Source organism: Mesoplodon bidens (genome assembly GCF_964165515.1).
Source record: "Mesoplodon bidens genome assembly, chromosome: 14".
NCBI lineage: Eukaryota > Metazoa > Chordata > Mammalia > Artiodactyla > Ziphiidae > Mesoplodon > Mesoplodon bidens.
The window spans coordinates 11302304-11324779 of record NC_138170.1 but is presented as its reverse complement, the minus strand read 5'-3'; the positions used below and the strand labels follow the sequence as shown (position 1 = coordinate 11324779).

General features: G+C 45.3%; 1 protein-coding gene across 1 annotated transcript; it reads right to left on the bottom strand.

The window, feature by feature from the left end:
- Positions 1-9609: 9609 nt before the first annotated feature.
- Positions 9610-21319, bottom strand: SPMIP9 (sperm microtubule inner protein 9; the record flags this gene model as incomplete). The annotated part of the gene is made up of 3 exons (XM_081254591.1): positions 9610-10032; positions 18972-19065; positions 21180-21319. 3 exons carry the CDS (start codon positions 21317-21319, stop codon positions 9610-9612), a joined length of 657 nt encoding a protein of 218 aa, XP_081110717.1.
- Between the last annotated feature and the right edge of the window lie 1157 nt (positions 21320-22476).

Here is a 22476-nt window from a genome sequence, read left to right as displayed (position 1 = left end):
TCCTAACAGCGATGGGTGACAGTTGGCTTCTCTGGGTTTCCACAGTATAGTATCAATTTTTTAATCTCTCCTGATCTGATAGATGTAAAAAGAATTCCCCCCCGTTGTTTAGTTTTTTGTTTTTTGCCACGTGGCTTGCGGGATCTTAGTTCCCCAACCAGGAATCGAACCCAGGCCCTCGGCAGTGAAAGTGCAGAGTCCTTACCACTGGACCACCAGGGAATTCCCTCTGTTGTTTGATTATGAAGTTCAGTATCTTTCCATTGTTTAAAAGCCATGCATATTTCTTTTTCTGTGAACTTGCCATGTCTTTGCCCATCTCCCCCCCACCCCATTTCTTCTGCCTCGTTCCCTCTTGCCCACCCTCTCTTCTCCCCCATTCACGCCCAGGCTCCTTGCCAGGTCACCATAACCTTGTGACTGCACCCAGAGATTCGTCCTCAGGCCTCATGCTTCCAGGCCCAGAGGCGGCATCGGGCCCAGCCGGTCCACTGAGAGCTCCCTCCTCTCTGACACGTCTCTTCTTGGGGTTTCCAGAACGCCCACTTCCCTGGTTTTCCTCCCGCCTCCCAGAGCCTCCCCATCTCCGTGACTTCTCAACCTGGACCTAGACCTCAGTCCCTGGGCTACTTCCGTGCCTTGCCAATGGGGTCAGGTGCCCTGGTTTGCAGTACCGTCCATAGGCTCTTAACTGCCACGTTTCTGTCTCCAGCCGCCCCTGACCTCTGTGCCGACCTCTCCCCCAGCGTAGCCAGCCACCTCCTCAAATCCACAATTGGATGTCCTCCTGGAGTTTCAAACTTAGTTTCAAACAAATTTCCAAAGCCAAACTGGTCTCCCCTCCAAACCCATTCTGACTGTTGTCCTCTCCAACTCAGTGAGCAGCCGCTCAACTTTCCAGTTTGCACAAACCCAAAACTGGAGTCACCACTGCTGCCTGTCCTGCTCTCACACGCCCTCCGCACCCCGGATCTGTTGGAAATCCCATTGGCTGGACCTTCACACGCCCCCAAGACCCACCTCTTCCCACCATCCCCACCTGGCAACTGCCACTCTGGTCCAAGTCGCCACCAACCCTTGCCTGGATTATCCTAATCGACCTCGGCTTCTGCCTTTGCCCTCCCAGGGTTTTCTCAACCCAGCGGCCGAAGTCATCCTTTTATTTTTTATTATTACTATTGTTATTTTTTTGGCCGCTCTGTGCCGGCATGCGGGATGCGGGATCTTAGTTTCCCGACCGGGGATCGAACCGTGCCCCCTGCATCGGGAGCGCGGAGTCTTAACCACCGGACCACCAGGGAAGTCCCTAAAGTCATCCTTTTAAAACAGAAGTCGGGTTATGTCATCCCTTTGCTCGTTACTTCCCTGTGGCCACCGGCTCATTTGGAATAAGGCTCGGAGCCTTCGCAACGGCTCAGCGGTCTGTGGACAGTCCTACGCGTCTTCTCTGATCGCATTCTGCTGCCCTGACTGGCCTCCCAGGCCCGTCCCCCTCAGGGCCTTGGCCTGGTCAGTAGGTCCCACTCATCCCATGAGAAGGTCTCTCTCCTCTTTCCTGCTTTGCTCAAAAGTTGGCTTCTCAGTGAGCTCTGCCCTGACGAAACTATTTAACCTGTGCCCAGGTGGCAGCCCTCTTACCCTCTGTGCTTGCTTTACTTTTCTCCAGGTCACTTGTTACTTTCCAACATATTATATACTTCCCTTATTTAGTTTATTGTCATTTTTCCCATCTGGTATGGAATCTCTTTGTCTTATTATTATTTTTATTGTTGCTGTATTCCCAGCATTTAGACGTGTGCCTGGCATATACTGTTAGAAAATATTTGTTAAATGAGTAAATCGTTGATTTCAAAAATAATTTTTCTCCAAATATCGTATATTAATGCATATATGTGGAACCTAGAAAAATGGTACAGATGAACCAGTTTGCAGGGCAGAAATAGAGACACAGATGTAGAGAACATGCGTATGGACACCAAGGAGGGAAAGCCATGGTGGGGGGGCAGGCGGGGGTGGGATGAATTGGGAGATTCAGATTGACATGTAGACACTAATATGTATAAAATGGATAACTCATGAGAACCTGCTGTATAAAAAATAAATTAAATAAAATTCAAAATAATAATAATTTTTCTCCTTCATTGTTGGCCTTTTTCTTCTTGGTGTGTAAGGGACTCGGATGCTTTTGTCATTTGTGTTACAAATATTTTCCCAGTTTGTTCTTTGCCTTTTGATTTTGTTTATGGTATTTTTCCCATGCAGAAATTTTAATTATTATGTAGGCAATGTGCTAAGTTTTTTTTTTTTTTTTTTTTTTTTTTTTTTTTGCGGTATGCGGGCCTCTCACTGTTGTGGCCTCTCCCGTTGCGGAGCACAGGCTCCGGATGCGCAGGCCCAGCGGCCATGGCTCACGGGCCCAGCCGCTCCGCGGCATATGGGATCCTCCCAGACCGGGGCACGAACCCGTATCCCCTGCATCGGCAGGCGGACTCTCAACCACTGCGCCACCAGGGAGGCCCTAAGTTTTTAAATTTATAGTTTCCAGGTTTTATGTCACAGCTTCCCTTTCATATATATATATATATATATATATATATATATATATATATAATGTGTGTGTGTGATGAAATATACACATAACATAAAATTTACCATTTCACCCACTTTTAAGTGTATAGTTCAGTAGCATTAAGTATATTCACATTTTGTTCAACCACCACCTCCATCCATCTCTCGGACTTTTTCATCATCATCTTTCCCCCTTCTCCCAGCCCTGGGCAACCACCATACTGCTTTCTGTCTCTGAGTCTAACTACACTAAGTACTTCTTATAAGTGAAATATACATATTTTTTGATGTTTGGAAATTAATGCACACTTTCTGGCTTGTTGCTTAGCCAAGACACTCTTGAGATATTTAAATAGGTGATGGAATTCCCTGGCAGTCCAGTGCTTAGGACTTGGCGTTTTCACTGCCAAGGGCCAGGGTTCAATCCCTGGTGGAGGAATAAAGATCCCACAAGCCTGGCAGCGCAGCCAAAAACAATAGGTGTTGCTCTGATCCACCCCCACCCCCTCCATGCCAACCCTGCACACCCGCTTCGTAAGTTATCTCCAGCAGAGATTTAATACTGTCTCCCACTGAGACTTCCAGGGACGCTGCATCCTCTTCTGCTGCTTCTCAGAGCACCAGCGACCCAACCTCCAGGTGAACTGGATAAAAACGCAGATGCTTGGAGTTTGCTCCAGACCCGGTGACTCTCCATCCACACCCGGTGGGGCTGAGGAATCAGCATTTTATCATGGTTCTCAGATGTGATCGCCTGCTAGGCACGTCTTCAGAGTTCACGATCAGCAGTGGGTGGCCACTTGATCCAGAAGAGGGCACACTGCAATATAAGCCTGGGTTCTGCATCCCCACCTGGCCTTAGTTACTTATCCTTCTGTGAAATGGGGGTAAGAATTCCTGGAGATGAAATGAGCATCGCAGGAGATAGCATCTGCGGCTGTGTTTTGTAAACTCTGAAGAATATACACATGTAAGGGCTGTTAGCATTATCTCGGAGCCTCCCAGTCCTGCTTCTGCAGCCTCATCATCAGGGCCCCTCCCCAGGCCAAGGAATGACAAAAACATCCCATCAGGTTGACATCATGGTGGGGATGGGGGACACAGTGACGGGCAGTGGCCAGTCTTCAAGCAAGTGCAGCAAAACGCTTTATTAACTTTTACCAAAAATTTTAAAAAGTCCATTCATGTACATTCTTTTATTTTTTCTCTTAAGTACACCTGTTTATTTTATTTTTTTTGCGGTACGCGGGCCTCTCACTGTTGTGGCCTCTCCCGTTGCGGAGCCAGAATGTGAATCCCAAACTTATCTGAGTCCAACCCCAAGGTTTCATTTTGGGAATGTCATGTGTCATTCTCTTTTTTCTGAATGAATGATGGAAAGCCCCTTAGTATCATAGTTCTCTTGCTCCTTTATGTCCAGATTTCCTTGATAAACCACCCATTGGTGTGAATAACTGCCTGGACCAATAAGATGGGCCAATGCGAGCGGTCTTTCAGGAGTTCTTAATCCGAGGTGTTCAGGAGGTCATAGCCTTTATCTCAGCCTTACAAGGCGTGTGAGTGGCCGTGCTTAAGATAGAAAATGGATCACCCAGACATGCCTGGACAGCACCATGGGAGTGGACAAGGCAAGAAGGTTAGCTGGGCTCTGGGTCCCTTGGAGCAGGAGAGGACAGGGGAGGGGAGCCCAGGAGGGATCTGCTCAAGAGAGGAGGATGAGACCCCAACAGGCTGCATTTGAGGTGCTTGCCCCACCTTCCCACAGAGAGGCCCGAAGGCTGATAAACTGGTCTCTGTCTCGGCAACAGCCACTAGAGTCCCAAGATCCTGCTCCATGAATCTCTGAATTGGCCCTCTGTCCAGAGGCCACTGCAGAAGCATCCAGCTAGCACCCAGGAGCGCCCCCTGCAGGTCCTCCCCGTATTTCCCCCCAGAGGAATCGGAACACACAACAAATTATTTCTCATCTCCCTGCATAACCGCCCCTATGGGGTTGCCACTGCAAAGGCCCTTCGTATGGGCCCACACACACACACACACACACACACACTTCCCACCTCTGTGCCTTTGCACTTGCTGTCTACTAGAAAGCCCTTCTGTTTCCCCCAGCTGCGTTTCCGTCTCTTCCAAAAAGCCTGTCCCCATCAGTTTGGGTTCCCAAGTCTCTTCATTCCTCCATCCTTTAGAGAAGTGCTGTGAGGATTACATGAGTGAACTCCTAGAGCCTGGCAAACAGCGAAGTCTCAGTAATTGTAAGATATTTTTCATTTTTATTCTCTTTAGAATTGTTACTGTCTTATTTACCCCCAAGAGTATTTTATTTATCTTGGTGGCTCCTGGCACCTGGCACATAGCAGGTGCTCGATAAACATTGAAGGGATGAATGGTGGAGACGGGGCCTTCCAAGGGGAGGCACAGGAGTGAGGTGGCCCTGGGCCTGACCTCCGGGCATTTCAGCAGCTGCTCACCAGCTCTGGCCTCCAGCAGTGTCAGGCTCCAGGCGAACTTGTGCGTCCACCTTCAGCCAGGGAAGCTCTCTGCCCCTGGCCATGTCAGGTGAAGTTACCTGGGCAGACGTTCCCAAGGATGGCCCACAACTTTGCCCACTGAATTCTACTCTCTACCAATCAGAGTCATCTTTGGGAAGAGCAGGATGGTGGGAACTCCAGACTGGGTTTGGTGCCCCCCTCCGCCCCCGCCCCGTGCCTTCCCAGTCCTGAAGCTAGCCTGGACCCAGGGAAGCCTGCTATGGGTCAACAGATATTTCAATATTCTCAGTAGAAGACTCTTAGCTCCTTGCCTAGTTATTCCTGGGGCAGAACATGCCTGCATGCCAGCAGCCACCCCATCTGTCTTCATCGATCTGCGTTTTTAGAGCTCCCTGAGGTCCCTGAGCATAAGGGTAGAGCACAGAACCTGGAGAAGGGGCTGTGGAGGTGCACCCAGTGTCAAGCCAGGCACATGCCCTATCTTACCAAATACCCATCATAACCATTGAGATAATCCAGCGGTCACCCCCCTTTATAGCCGAGGAGACTGAGGGATCAGGTGATTTAGCCAAATGTCACAGGACTTGAAGCTTGGCTTCTTTCTTCCGTGAAATCTCACTTTCATGAAAATCTTCAGTTTCCTCATCAGTAAAATGAGGATAATTACACCCATCTTACAAGATACAAATAAGAATGTACATGATAACACAGGGAACTATACTCAATGTCTTGCTATAATTTATAAGGGAAAAGAATCTGAAAAAGAATATATATATGTATGTATAACTGAACCACTTTGCCGTACACCTGAAACTAACACAACATTGTAAGTCAGCTATACCTCAATTAAAAAAAAAACAGGGCTTCCCTGGTGGCGCAGTGGTTGAGAGTCCGCCTGCCGATGCAGGGGACGTGGTTCGTGCCCGGTCCGGGAAGATCCCACATGCCACGGAGTGGCTGGGCCCGTGAGCCATGGCCGCTGAGCCTGCGCATCCGGAGCCTATGATCCACAACGGGAGAGGCCACGACAGTGAGAGGCCCGTGTACCGAAGGGAAAAAAAAAAAAAAAAAGGAGTGCATCCCTCTTTTTTCCTTCTTCCCTTTTTTTCTTCCTTTTCCTCCACCTTCCCTCCCTACCTTTCTGATCTAATGTTTTATAATGGAAAATTTCAAACATACACAAAAGTAGAGAGAGTAGGGTAATGAACTTCCACACACCCATCACCCAGGTCAACTTTTATTTTGTCACTAAAATTGTTTCACTGATTATTCTTCATCCTACTAATGCTGTTTCTTTTGCTAGAGCATTTTAAAGTAAATTTTAGATATCATCTCTCCTGTAAATATTTCAAAATGAAGTATCTCTAACATAATCAAAATGCCATGCTCACACCTAACAAAATTAGTAACGATCCCTTAATATTAAAAATACACCTTTTTAGACATAGAGAACAAACTTGTGGTTGTCAAGAGGATGGGGGAGTGGGGGAGGGATGGATTGGGAGTTTGGGATTAGCAGATGCAAACTGGTATATACAGAATGGATAAACAACAAGGTCCCACTGTAGAGCACAGGGAACTATATTCAGTATCCTGTGATAAACCATAATGGAAAAGAATATGAAAAAAAGATGTATATATATGTATAATGGAATCACTTTGCTGTACAGCAGAAATTAACACAACATTGTAATTCACTATATTTCAATAAAATTTTAAAAATACACCTGTTAAAAAGCGGTTCGGTAATATGTATCAAGAACCTATTCATACATTTTGACCCAGTAGATTTATCTCTCTTTTTCTACCTAATTGGAGAAAAAAGTTTATTCTGCAGCCTTATTTGTAAGAGAAAATACATCATTGGAAACTCGGATGTTGAACAACAGTAATTATGGTATGTTCATTCAATAATATTTATAAGGTTTTAAAGTTGAGTAGCACTGTTTATAGTTAATGCAACAATTATGTATTCAGTGTATGATTTGTAAATATGCATATAAATAAGTAAAATATACATATAAAAGATCTCACAGAGCACGAACTATATCATAGACATTGTGTTCACTCAAAGATATGACCATTATTAATACTTCTTACAGATGAAGAAATTGCTGTTTGGAGAGATGAAATAACTTTCTAGAATACCCCTCACCTGGTAAGTTGTAAATGTAGGTGTGGGTGGAACTCCAGTTTTGTCTGGCTCCACAGCCCAAGGATTTAACTGTTACCCTGCCACCCTGGGCATCAAAATGTCAACAGAAGTTGTCACTGACTGAGCAGTGTGATTATATGCAGTTTCTTTCTCTTCTTCAAACCTTTCTTCACGTTACAACATTTTCTAATGCAAGTATTATGAATTATATATTAGAGAAAAATACATTCAGATTACACATTTAAATGTTTATATTTAAAACTCAAGAGAGAACATATTTGAAGCATGTGCTAGATAAAGGGTTATTGTGGCCAATGTGCAGAAAGCTCCTGTAAATTGATGAGAAGAAAGGTAACTCAAGGGAGAAAGATCCAATAGCTAATGATGTAAAAAAGATCCTTCACCTCACTAGTAGCCAAATTAAAACCATGATGAGATACCATTTTCCATCTTATCAAATTGGCAAAAATTTTAAAGATCCATAATATCCATATGCTGGTGAGGAGATGGGAAAAGAGGCATTCATACTCACTGCTGATAGGAAGGGGGCCATTCTGGTGGTATCTATTAACACTACATACCCATATGGTTCGACCCAGAAATCCCACTTGTATGATTCTGCCTTACAGAAATCAAAGCATCATTTGTAAAGATACATGTTCATGAATAGTTCTTGCAGCATTCTTTGCTGGGAGGAAATTGGAAAAGCATGACTATCCACCAATAAGAAAATAGTTGAATAAATAAAATCCATCAATTCAATGGAATATCAGGCAGTCATTAAAAATAATTAGATCTATAAGTAATGATGTGTGGAAAGAAAGATGCAGAGTATTGCGTATAGCGTCATTCCTCAAGCGTGAACTATCTCCTAGCAGCACTGGTTTCACCTGGGAGCTTGTGGGAATCGCAGATCTCCTCCCCATCCTTGACTCAACCAGAATCTGCATTGTAACACGATTCCCTATGGAAGCACTGGTGTTTAGCGTGATCCTATATAGGGAAAGCCTTCTCATGTATTGTGGCAAAAATGGTAATCATCTACCAAAATCCAATCTTTCCTTCTGCACTAACTTCTCACTTTTAGCTGGGCGCGTGGCCACCCAGGATAAAGATGACATTTCCCAGTCTTCCTTGTAGTTGGGTGGGACCAGGTGGCTGAGCTCTGGCCAAGAGGACAAGACTGGAAGTGAAGGGTATCATTTCTGCATTGTTCCCCTAAAAGGGAAATGACCTGAATCCCCCTGGTTGTTTCTTGCTTTCTGCTAACTAAAAAATATCAATAATGGAGTCAGTCACTGTATGAGTCTGTTCAGCTGCCACAACAAAATACCACAGGCTGGGTGACTGAAACAACAGAAATTTATTTTCTCACAGTTCTGGAGGCTGGAAGGTTCAAGATTAAGGTCTGGCAGGGTTTGGTTTCTGGTGAGACCTTTTTTCATGGCTTGCAGGCTTCCTTTTTGCTATGTCCTCATATAGCCTTTCCTCGGAGTGTGTGTGTGTGTGTGTGTGTGTGTGTGTGTGTGTGTGTGTAGAGCTCTCTTTCTCTTCCTCTTTTTAGAAGGCCATCAATCCTATTAGATCAGGGCCCCACCCTTATGACCTCATTTAACTTTAATTACCTCCTAAAGTCCCCATGTCCAAATAAAATCATATTGGGGGTTAGGGTTTCAACATATGAATTTGGGTGTGGGACACAATTTAGTACATAACAGCTGCCTTGAACACGGAGCTGGAAGCCACTGCAAAGAATTCTCATCCCCCTTCTCACCTGCCTACCTCTGAACTGTTAGATGGGAGAGAAACTAGTATGTTGTTCAAGTCTCTGTACTTTGGTTCCTTTTGTTACAGCAGCTTAGCCTCCCTCTTAACTGACTCATACACTGTGTGTTCACTAAGGTCCACTGAGCAAGAAGAAAAATATGAAATGATGCCCTCTAAATGGTTACCATTGATTGTTACAAGGGTGAGAGTGGTGAATAAATTAATAGTATTGAGGTGAAAAGTTATCCAATATCATTTCAAGTTTTACAAGCACACCCAACATTCAGATGACTATGCGAAACCTGATTTTTTCCATTTTGTAAGTAAATGACTAAAACAGTAAGACTCCTTACAGCAGTGCTCTTAAAATGAAACAGCACACATATTCTGGCCCTCCATACATACCAGTTTTCCTTCTTTCCTCCCTCCCATTCTCTTCCTATGGTGGGGATGCTGCACCCCGGGGCAGGCCAGGGAGTAAGGTCGGACCAGCACAGTCCTGGTGCTGCTTCAGCATCTTCCCAGAGTTTTATTTTTAGTTCTCCAATCTGTACTCCAAGGGTGGAGCAGGGATTTCCTTGTGAGAGGGAGGAATTTCCACAGTGCCCTTGGAAGGTGTTCTCAGCCTACCTACTGGTAAAATGGCATCAAGGGTCCCCATCGGTTCAAGATGGGGACCTTGATTGTACAGTGATAAGGACAGGCACAGCCAGGCAGTAGGAAGTAGCTTTTGCTCGCCTCTGCAGCAGGCTGGCACTTGGGCTCCAAAAGGCAGGGGAAGTCGGCACTCTGGTGAATCTGGTTGGCATCGCCGTGGGCCAGGTACAGGGTGTGGGAAGCTGGGTACATGGAAGGACAGATGCTGACAAACCTGCATTCATCCTCTGCTGGAGCCACATGGTCCTGTGGTGGGAAGAAGCCGGGTTGCCCCAGGTCTTTGGCGGTCATGTGGGCTAATTTGAAGGCAGAGTATCCATCTTCTAGCTTGGGATTGGGGCTGGGGGTAGGCCTGTAAAACTCTTTGTTCCGGAGTTGGGTGTCCAGCTTTGCGTGCTGTGGAAACAAATCCTACATGAAGGGAGGGCTGAGAGAGGTGACAATGGAGCGTCTTCCTTAGGAGTATCCAAGACAGAGCACACTTTTTTAAATTGGGCTGGCCAAAAAGTTCATTCATGCTTTTCTGTAGGATGTTACAGAAAAACCCAAATGAACTTTTTGGCCAACCCAATAGTTTTCAGAAACTTAATAGTTTTTAAATGGTAATATGTACAACAGAGAGATATACTGAAATAGTACAAAAGGGTTCATAGTGAAAATTAAGTCTATTTCTTACTCTCCTCCTCTCTCTGTTCCCATCTCCAGAGGCACCCACGGTCGTCAGTGTGTCTTGTATCTTTCTAGAAATATTTTAGGTACATATAAACATATACATATATGTTTATGCATATCCGCACCCCTTCAGTTTGTACACCACTGATACATGTTATATAATTCGACTCTGCACTTTGCTTCTCCTAAATAATGTATCTCAGAAACTGTTCCACTTTTGTTTGTATAGATCTTATTAATTTTAGTGGGGCTACCTCAAGATAGGAAAAGATTTCTTAAACAAGTCTTAAGGGATTTCCCTTGTGGCTCAATGGTTAGGAATCTGCCTGCCAATGCAGGGGACACAGGTTCGATCCCTGGTCCAGGAAGATCCCACATGCTACAGAGCAACTAAGCCCATGCACCACAACTACTGAGCCTGCTCTCTAGAGGCTGTGAGCCAAAACTACTGAAGCCCACGTGCCTAGAGCCCGTGCTCTGCAACAAGAGAAGCCACCGCAATGAGAAGCATGCACACCGCAACAAAGAGCAGCCCCCGCTCACTGCAACTAGAGAAAGCCCACATGCAACAACGAAGACCCAACACAGCAAAAAATTTAAAAAAAAAATTTAAAAAGGACTTAAAAAGAGCAAATGATACAGGAAAGGACTGATACATCTGGCTATATTAAAATAAGAATTTCTATTCAGTGAAAGAAAATGAAAAGACAAGCCATAGACTGGAATTTTGCCACTTATATAACTGACAAATGAAAAATGTCCAGAATATTTAAAGAACTCTTATGAATTAATAAGAAAAAGACAAGCAACCCAATAGAAAAATGGGCAAAAGATGAACAGAATAATTACTATCCATGAACAAATGAAAAGATGCTGAACCTCATTTAGGTCTTCTGCCCATTTTTGGATTGGGTTGTTTTTTTGTTATTGAGCTGCATGAGCTGCTTGTATATTTTGGAGATTAATCCTTTGTCAGTTGCTTCATTTGCAAATATTTTCTCCCATTCTGAGGGTTGTCTTTTGGTCTTGTTTATGGTTTCCTTTGCTGTGTAAAAGCTTTTTTTTTTTTTCTTTGCGGTACGCGGGCCTCTCACTGTTGTGGCCTCTCCATTGCGGAGCACAGGCTCAGCGGCCGTGGCTCACGGGCCCAGCCGCTCCGCGGCATGTGGGATCTTCCCGGACCGGGGCATGAACCCGTGTCCCCTGCATCGGCAGGCGGACTCTCAACCACTGCGCCACCAGGGAAGCCCTGTGCAAAAGCTTTTAAGTTTCATTAGGTCCCATGCGGAGGGGGAAGGGTAAGCTGTGACAAAGCGAGAGAGTGGCATGGACATATATACACTACCAAATGTAAAATAGATAACTAGTGGGAAGCAGCCGCATAGCACAGGGAGATCAGCTCGGTGCTCTGTGACCACCTAGAGGGGTGGGATAGGGAGGGTGGGAGGGAGGGAGAAGCAAGAGGGAAGAGATATGGGAACATATGTATATGTATAACTGATTCACTTTGATATAAAGCAGAAACTAACACACCATTGTAAAGCAATTATACTCCAATAAAGATGTTAAAAAAAAAAAAAAACGTGAGGAGGGTCCTTAGAAGCCACCTGCAAGGGCTGAAGGATATGCCTCTGTAACCTCATTTTAAGGGGTGCATTGTATTCCACTGTTGGGGTTTATTAAAAATTACTTTGAAAAATCCAAAAAAAAAAAGAAGGAGGGAGACACTAGAGCAGAGATCTAAGTGTAGAAAGAACCAGCCATGCAAAAATCTGGAGGAAAGGTCTTCCCAGCACAGGGATCAGGAGGGGAGGGCAAAGCCTGTAGGATAGGAACAACATGGAACAAGAGAACCAAGGCAAGTAGTGGGTGAGGGCACGAAGCCAAGAGAGGGAGCCTGTTGTGCATCTCTGACTTTCCCTTCTTTCACGCCAATTTCCCTTTAGAAAGCTGTTTCTCTCCCCTTTAGGAATCATGTAGTTTGTGTGGTCTGATCCTACCCCAGCTCTAAATGGGCGTGTTGTCCCCAGAATCTTCCATCCTCTAGGCCACCATAATTGATTCAGGGAGAGGCTCATGACCCAAGGTGGACTCGTGAGCGCCATCCCCAGCTCTTGGGAAAGAAGCTCTCTCTTTCTGAGATAGCGGGCATGGGAGCCTGGAGCTGCCTGAGGTCATCTTTGCCACCATGTGGAGAGAGCCTCACTGAGAATAAAATCAGGAGAACAAGGAAGATCCAAGAGATGGAGACAGAGAGTGACTGCCTCATGAGGGCACCGAGCCCGTGGATACAACCATGCCTGAAGCTGGACTACATCTAGGTTTTGCAGTTTATGTGAGCCGATATATTCCTTACAGTTGAAGTAGTCCCAACAAAATTCAAGGTTGGAGAGGTAAAGTAGTTATTTCTTCTAACAAACTGTGGGATCCAGTTTCTGAGATACATTATTTAGGAGAAGCAAAGTGCAGAGTCGAATTATATAACATGTATCAGTGGTGTACAAACTGAAGGGGTGCAGATATGCATAAACATATATGTATATGTTTATATGTACCTAAAATATTTCTAGAAAGATACAAGACACACTGACGACCGTGGGTGCCTCTGGAGATGGGAACAGAGAGAGGAGGAGAGTAGGAAATAGACTTAATTTTCACTATGAACCCTTTTGTACTATTTCAGTATATCTCTCTGGGTCTTACCTTTTATCCCTCAGTACCCTGTCACTCACGTGTAGGGATCTGAGACATGCTTGTGAATTTAACAAAACTGGCAAAGAACAGGGTAAAGAATAGGATGGCTGTAGAGGTGGGTAGCAAGATTATAACAAGTGGTTTTTGTGCATCAGGGATATATTTTTCAGGACAATATTACCAAGTAGATTTTGGAGTCCTGACTTCAAGTCCTGATACTTTCTATCCTCATGTCCTTGGGTAAATCATGTAAGTTCAATAGAAGCCAGTTGGATCATCTGTAATTCAGGGAGGTAATATGTGCCTGAAATGAATGTAGGAAGTCAAACGGATATAGTTGGTTTTCTTCATACTAATATTCACCCATATTTTCTGAGTTTCTGCTCTATGCCAGACACTGTGCAAGGTCCTGTGAAATATAGTATATTTCACTACTATAAATATAGTATATTTCACTACTATAAATATAGTATATTTATAGTAGTGAAATAAAACAGAACAGTAAATAAAACAGAACAGTCTCTGCCTTTATGAAGTTACAGCATAAGGATAGACAAGTATATCAATAATCAAGTGGGTCTTTAATTACAGTGGTGAAGGAGAAATACGGGATGCAGGGACCTAATCCAGTCTTGGGGGCTGGTTAGGGAGGACTTGCCTTAAGTAGTGACATCCTAAGGGTTCCTAAAGAAGAAGAAGAATTCTCAGGCTTGTGTCACTGCCGTAAGGTTGAAGGGAGACTGGTCTTGTGGGGGAAGGAGGCTGTCCTGCTACAGCAGAGTGAGGTCGTACAAGTGCAGGTCCAGGCTGGAGAGGATGGTGGGGCTTCGGCTGCTGGGGTACAGGAGGGCAGTTGCTTTAATCCTGAGACTCATGGGAAGTACTGGGGAGATCGAGCGGACGGATGATACAACGGGATGGGCATGTCAAAAAGATCTCTGGTGGGGCTTCCCTGGTGGCGCAGTGGTTGAGAGTCCACCTGCCGGTGCAGGGGACTCAGGTTCGTGCCCCGGTCCGGGAGGATCCCACATGCCGCAGAGCGGCTGGGCCCGTGAGCCATGGCCGCTGAGCCTGCGCGTCCGGAGCCTGTGCTCCGCAACGGGAGAGACCACGGCAGTGAGAGGCCCGCGTACCGCAAAAAAAAAAAAAAAAAAAAAGATCTCTGGTGGACCCTGGCCCGCGGGGAGGGGAAAAGGGGACACGTGGAGATGAGTTCGCAGACCACTGGATGATGATGTTGCTGCGACAGGGTGGTGGTAGTTCCTGAGAAAAGTGGGTAGATTCAAGAGGCACTTTGTACACCTAAAACGAACACAACATTGTAAGTCAACTCTACTCCAATTAAAAAAGAAAGAGGCACTTTGGAAATAAACTCTTTAGGATTTAACCGTTATTAGGAAGTGACAGGCATACAGAGGTATTGTATACAAAGATGCAGAGGTATCTTTGATACCTTTGAGAGGTATCCAAGATGAGTCCCAGAGGTTTGGAATGAGTCTTTGGGGGTTGATCGTCCTTTGATGAGATGGGAAAGGCTGGAGGAGGAGGTGAGTAGGACCATCGTACTGCAGTTGTGCAGCCTGTGTGGCATCCAAGTGGCTACAACGATGTATCGCTCAGGGGAGAAAGCTCTGGATGTGTGACACACACTCTGAAATTGCTGGTGATACAGGTGGTATCTGAAGCTTATAGAGACGATTTATCGTATTTAGGGACCACACAGCCCTGGGATGTGACACTGCCCTAAGGAGCATCCCGCTGCCTCCCTAAACAACTGTCAAGGGCAGCAGGAGGGGAAATTAGGCCAGAAGAGTGGAAAGGGAGCAGGGTCCATGCACGCAGTCTTCTTTTGGGTCCCCTATGTTTTCCATGTTCGCTGTGGTCAGGTTTCTGCAGAATCTCTTGGCTTCAGGGTTAATGCGGCAGCATTAATGGAACAACCTGTAGAGCCCAGCTGGGCCCTCAGCTGGGCCACCCACGGTCACTGTTCCTCAGCAGCCAATGTGGGCAAATTCACTCCCGAAGCCTCGGGGTCCCCATTTCTTCACTGAGAATTGAAATGCTGGGTTGGGCTTCAGACTTCCTCCAGCTAGACTTCAAACAGTTCTGGACTTTCGTAAAGCTTGCACTGAACTGTCACAAAATGTCACAATTGTACCAGTTTTTAAGTTTTTACAGTGTGATACACGTTATTTTTCTGAAGTACAAAGCACAGGTAAGTGTCCTGTGGTCCTTGTCATCTGAGCAGCACATGAGGGGGCATCTTTTCAACACTTAAGAAATCAGAAAACAAATCCTTTCTTTTTTTTTTAAGCCTAAATCACATACAAGTGCTGGGTTCAAATTGTGTGGGCTAAGATAAACTAAATTCCATAAGAGAAACCAATATGAGTGTATTTCCAAAAGCATGGTTAAGGTGAAGTAAACGTTATTTAAAAAGCACACACAAATAGACTATCTGGACAGGATTCAATAAATAGTGTATACAAAGCACAGGGCACACCAAAGGCTCTCAAAAAATCCTCCCCTCCTTCCTCCGTGGGGATAGTCACCTCTACATCTTGATTTCCCTTTCTTTCTTTTTTTTTTTTTTGAAGTATAGTTGATTTACAATGTTTCAGGTGTACAGCAAAGTGATTCAGTTATACACACACACACACACACACACACATATTCTTTTTCAGATTCTTTTCCATTTTAGGTTATTACAAGATATTGAATATAGTTCCCTGTGCTATACAGTAGGTCCTTGTTGTTTATTTTATATATATTTAGTAGTGTGTATCTGTTAATCCCAAATTCCCAATTCATCCCCCCCCTTTTTCCCCTGGGTAACCATGAATTGTTTTCTGTGTCTGTGAGTCTATTTCTGTTTTGTAAAGTTCATTTGTATCTTTTCTTTTTTTCGATTCCACGTATAAGTGATATCATATGATATTCGTCTTTCCCTGTCGGACTTACTTCACTTAGTATGATCATCTCTAGGTCCATCCATGTTGCTGCAAATCATCTTTATTTCCTTACTGATAAAATACATATTCACAGATTGGATGGGAAACTAAAGGAGAAAGACATGCACAATGCTCTGGTATGTTGTAGGAGCTTAATTATTGCAACCTTCATTCATCTGAGAGAAACTCCTCTTGGCTTTCCCTGAAGGGAAAGCTGGGCCCCAAGTTTCTGTCTATGCAAATTCTGCACGGTAATATTGTTAAATCACAGGAGGAAATTCTTCTCCCTAACCAGAAGCCCTCGAGTTCCTCCAGGCTGATATTAAAGGGATTACAATCCATTTCCTTCCTAATTCGACTAATGCGCTCTGGGAAGCCCTCAGGCCGGGGATTAAAGCATTTACGCCTTTAATTACGAGCAAACCTTCCCTCAGAGCCTGAAGCACAAACAGCAAGTCGACACTACAAAGGCCTCCTCCTGGAGCGGTGGGGATATTGATCCCCCTCTGGGAGCCAGGAGCCTTGGAGGGCTTAGCAAACGCTGCTTTTCCCAAACGGGGTATCTGAGCCGGGAAGGTCCTCAGCAGAAATAGAAACCCCTTCGCGCAAAGAACAAACAAACAAAAGCAGATCCGCGGAGTTCATCGGAATCGGAAGCATCTTCGGGGTTGGGGGGTAGGGACGCTGGAGGCTCCCACCGCTTGGCTCTTCTAGATTTTCCCTGTGGGCTCACAACCGGGTCATTAGCTTTCAAGTGGACGGCTCTGAAAATTAAGTCGTGTTTGTGTATCAGAGAGATCTGTCCCCACATGGATGCCTTCACCAGCCCTCAAAACAGGGTCTCCAGGGGCAGTGCTGTGACCGTCTGCTTCAGAGTCCCCTGGGATGCGCATTAAAACCCAGATTTCTTTTACATGTACCTGTCCAGTTTTCCCAGCACCAGTTATTGAAGAGGCTGTCCTTTCTCCACTGTACATTCCTGCCTCCTTTATCAAAGATAAGGTGACCATATGTGCGTGTGACAAAGCGAGAGAGTGGCATGGACATATATACACTACCAAACGTAAAATAGATAGCTAGTGGGAAGCAGCCACTTAGCACAGGGAGATCAGCTCGGTGCTTTGTGACCACCTAGAGGGGTGGGATAGGGAGGGTGGGAGGGAGACGCAAGAGGGAGGAGATATGGGGATATATGTATAAGTATAGCTGATTTACTTTGTTATACAGCAGAAAGTTTACACCATTGTAAAGCAATTAGACTCCAATAAAGATGTAAAACAAAACAAAACAAAACCCAGATTTCTGCAGCCACCTTCTGTGTCAGAATCTCTGGGAGAGGGAGCCAACCCGGGAATCTACCTTTCAGCAAGCTTCATGGGTAATTCTTAGGATTCTCATGCTCCTCTGGAAGGAAATCCTGGCTGGGCTATCCCCCAGCTCTTTGTAGAGGAGAGAGAGCTGAGGTCCAGAGGCTTCCAGGGACTTGTACAAGGGCAGACGGCCAATCGGCCGGCCTGGGATTGGTACACAGTGGTGGATGTGCACAGTACCTGGGTAAAGATGCCAAAAGAGCCAGGGAAATTGTTAAAGTGGGATAAGAATGCAGGACCTTTGGCTTCATACATGACTGCCTTAGGTGAGTGAGGCATGTGTTCGACGCCGTGTGTGTGTGTGTGTCTGTGTGTTGTGTGTATAGTTGTAGGAAGGGCGTGTTGGAGTGATGATAAGACATGACAAACGCAAGGTTCCTGCCGTCTAGCACTTTATAACCTGGTGAGGGGAGGAAGGAGGAAGCATGAACCAGCACATGTAGGCGTTCAGAGGCAGGACCATCTGGAACAGAGCGGGGCCTGAAGACACGGCAGAGGTGTGGCCATGGAACCAAGTCTGAGATGAAGAGCCTCCTTTTGCCCAAATCTGGCTCTTCTCTGAAGGTTCAGCCACTCTCTGACCTCGGGTGGGAACCGCTTCCTGCCCGCCTGTGCTTGCCCACATCCCTTTTCTCTGAACGTTTATGACATTCCAGCAGACATCTGTCACTTAATTGATACCATTTCTATTAGTTATGCTTTTTTTTTTTTTTTTGCGGTACGCGGGCCTCTCCCGTTGCGGAGCACAGGCTCCGGACACTCAGGCTCAGCGGCCATGGCTCACGGGCCCAGCTGCTCTGCGGCATGTGGGATCCTCCCGGACCGGGGCACGAACCCGCGTCCCCTGCATTGGCAGGCGGCCTCTCAACCACTGCGCCACCAGGGAAGTCCAGTTATGCATTTTTTACTTCCTCAAAAGGTTTGAACTGTCTTTTGCCTCTCGACGTTCTCTCAGCCTTCCAGACTAGACCTGTGGATGCTGGATCCTCCACAACGCTCTTTGGTTGATTGGGGGATTTTTCAAGGTCAAGCAGGCAGAGCAGGCTGGGGCAGGTCACTGAAGGCCTACAACGCTAAGGAGTGTGGACTTTCAGACGGGAGGCCAAGTGCAAAGACTTTAAAGGTCAGATGATTTCACATTTGAACCCAGCTCTACCACGTACCAACCTTGTGTCCTTGGGTAAGTTCCTTATATTCTCAGGTGGTCAGATGGGGGTTGAAAATGCCTGGCTGACAGGAGAAAGGAGTAAAATGCTCTACTGGTCCTGCTCAGTGCGATGCCTGACACGTAGTACACACAGGGATGTACTCAATGAATGAGAGTGAGTGTGGAACATGCCACTCAACGGTGACACGATGAAAGGGACTTTTTAAGGAGACCAGCGTGGACGAGCGTGCAGCACAGACAGGGAATGGGACACAGCACTGGAAATGACAACAGCTGGAGGCTCTGCAGTCAGCCAGGCACTTGAGCATTGGCTGGACGGTTGGGGATGTTGGTAGCAACAGAGCACGTCCTCTGTGCTCGTTACTGTCCTGATAGTATCACCATAACCCTACAGCACAGATCCTTTTTATTCCCCGCCCCCACTCTGTAAATGAGGAAAATGAGGCATAGAAAGGTTAAGTGACTTGCTTAGGGTCTCACGTGGCTAATAAGTGGCAGAGACAGGATTCCAGCCCCAGCTGCCTGGGGCCAGAGTCCACGTTCTCCATTACAGGGCCGTATGGCCTCTCCACACCTGAAGAGAGAGAGAATGGGGCTCTAAAGAGGGCAACCTATATGCTGCAGTTCAGGAGATGGTCTTCTTTTCAATGCCCTGAAATTGCCTGAGAAAGTGAAAAGTGGCCCCTGGTCTGGAGGGTGGCACCCACGGCTGGGCTGTGGTGTCCTCCTGTTAGACGTGAGTAGTTTCACACAACACGCACATCGACAAGACCCCTGTGACCACAATGGATCAAGACGGAAACAAGACTGCTCAGTAATTATGTTTGAACACAGACAAAGCAAGAACACTGTCCAGGACACAAAAATGACCAAACACCTCCATCCTGGCTAATGAGTGACTCCCGTTTTTTAGTCTCAACTTAATCCTCCTGCCTGATAGACAAGAATTATCAAGATACCCAATCATAGAGTTACACCTGCTTCCTGACAGTGTCCAATCTGGAGCAAAGCTCCGCTTCCTTGGACGCTCCCTCAAATCACCTAACACAAGCCCAAATTCTATGATCAATACTTCCTGACACCCCATTCTGACAGCTCCCCCTTGTGTGTCTTCTCCCTCTTTGCAACTGGACACGAACCCAATTTGTCCAGTCCCAAGCGGGTTCCTGATGGCCTTTGGATGGAAGTCACTGACAAGTCATTGGAAATCCCAGTGTTTCAGTATCCAAGCTGTTTCCCAGACTGCCTCTCCTAGTCAGAAGCGGGATCTTGGTCAGGCTGTACCATGGTTGGGATTCTCAGAAAGGATCATTATAATCGTCTTTGTGTTTCCCTAATCTCCTCGGTGGAAAAGGGAAAGAATTCTCCGTTAAAGTGAGGGTGAAATGTTCATATCAACATCAGTGAATTGTTAGGAAGCATCAGTACTAGAACATGCAGCAATGTCTAGCATGGTGACTAGCAGAAATAGCTCAGACTGCAATTCTTAATTTGTTTAATTTATTGTTATTTCAGCAGTGCTCAAATCATTTTAAAAAAATCATCCAGATTATTGGCTTCTATTCTATTAAAATAAGACTCAAATTATGGGATATAGGTGAAAAATGAGGTATTCAGTGCCCTCATATCATACATTTTCCCCAGTAATGAAGCTTACTATTCTAAGAATTAAATATTATAAAAATCAACCTGTGTAATATTTTTTAAATTTTTCTTATGTTTAACACAGGATTAGGCATTTCTCAGAATACAAATACACAAATGACTAATAAACATCACTGCAAATCAAAGGAATGCAAATAAACCTGAAGTTTTCTACCTATCAGAGTGCCAAAAAAAGTTTTAAGTATAATCTCCAGTAGCGGCATGAGGAAACAGGCACTTCTTCATACACTATCGTCATGAGTATAAACTGCCATAACTTTTTCGAAGGCTATTAGAGGTACCTACTAAAAGTTTAAATGGCCATACCCTTTGACCTAGCAATTACACTTCTAGATGTTGATCTCACATCAATGATCACTCAGATGTGCCAAGATAGGCATGGCTTTGTTCATTATGGAATTGCTTGAAATGGCAAAAACCTGCAGCAAATGAAATCTACATTGGTAGGGACTGATTAAATAAATATGGATAAATCCACTTTGAAGTACTAGTACGTCTTTAAAGGAAATACGACAGACCTTCAGATGAATTGAAATGGAAGGACGTTCATGTCTATGAGAAGGAGATATCATTTCTGTGAAGATACTAAAGAATCATTTTGATACCCTTAGAGATGGCTTGATAAAATCCTTTTGCCCAAAGGCCTGGAAATGCAATGGAAAATTATACCTCTCAGGGTCTCTTTCCCATAATAAATCTAAGACGTATCTTACGAGTGCTCAGTAACTATTGATTATTGTGGTGGTTGATGATGGTGATGAAGATAGAAATGGTGAAGATTCTATGCTCCCAAAGAATTAAAAGACTATTATCCCTGAAAGATCTTACTTTGCCTAACAGTTACTTCTGTTAGGCAACAAATTAGCTGGGCTTACTTTGTCTCCTTGTACCTCTGTCAACTTTCCTAAATTCCTTCAAATGCTTTTTGGGCCATGGGTCTGGGGTCAGTGGTGGGTCGGGCCATTAGATGTTGAAAGGGCAAGGTGATCAGTAAGTCACACTCCCAGCCCCTCCCTGCCTGACCTGGCACTGGCGGCGTAATCTGTGAGAGGATCTGCCTTTGTGCCATCACGTTGGAATGAGGTGCCGAGAGGAGCATCTTCCCAAGGAATCGTGTTGACAGATCGGTCAGTCACCTTGAGGTCAGCCCCCTCATACTTCATAACGCAAACCTGGCAGCGAGAGGTTGGGGAAAAGGCTGACTTTTTTTTTATCACAGACACTTTCAAGATAAGTTGGTGGATCTTAAAGTGTGGTCCTTGGACCTTCGCAAGTAATTGCTAAGAATACAGAGTCTCAAGACCCCATTCCCTACCTCCAAGTCAGAATTTGATGGGGGAAGCAGGAATCAAGCATGGGAGCCAGCATGTTAAACAAGCACTCAAGAAGATTCCTTTGTGCCCTGAAGCTTGGGGATGACTGAGGAAGACCTTGGTGATATTTTGCCCATAGACAAGTCTTTCAGGATCCCGTGATGACTGATTATATCTTTGCGTGAAGCATTTTTGCAACGTCAAGTAAACTTATGTCTCCATTACTCTGGGGTAGAGAATAATTAGAAATAAATGAAGCTTTCTTCTGGCAATATCAGACAGAAGACAACTCCAGAAACAACATTAGGAAGAGAAATAAGAAAATTTCAAGGCATAGTGTGTAGATACGTGCCATTTACTGATACTTAGTTAGCAAACATTTATTAAACAGCTCAGATATATATATATATATATATAAGAATTTATCCAAAAATTTTTTTAATCTTGAAAAAAATTACCCTTTGTTCTGAGATTTCCTCTCTATTTATATTTATTTGTAACACATCATAGACACAGGCTCCAAGCCCTCAGTGATGACTTTTCATTCTTCCAGGCTTCACGTACCAGAAAGTCCCAGGCAGGGAAGGCCTTCTCCCAGCTCCAGAATAGTGTGTCTGAAGCTTCCCTCGACTGCCCACGTAGATGGCCCCTGCTCATTGAGGTCAGTAGCACCTGACTCTACCTCTCAAAGCCCCAGTGTGCCTGAGACACCTGCCCAGCTCCTGACCTCCAACAAACTTGAGCACAGGTTTTCCTCTCTGTCTCTCTCCATCCAAGTCAGGCATGATTCTAGGTCCCTGCAAGGTCCATCCCACAACCCAGCCTCAGCGTTGCACCAGCTCCTCCACAGTGATTTTCTCCTCTCCTCCACGTCAGCTTCAAGGTTCCATCTGTCTTCTCTCACCCCTTCGAAACCTTAAGCACCAATACTGCACCCCAACCATGAACTCAATGCCTTCAGGCTTTCTCCTCCTTTGAAAACCACTGCACTTTCCATCAGTTCCACG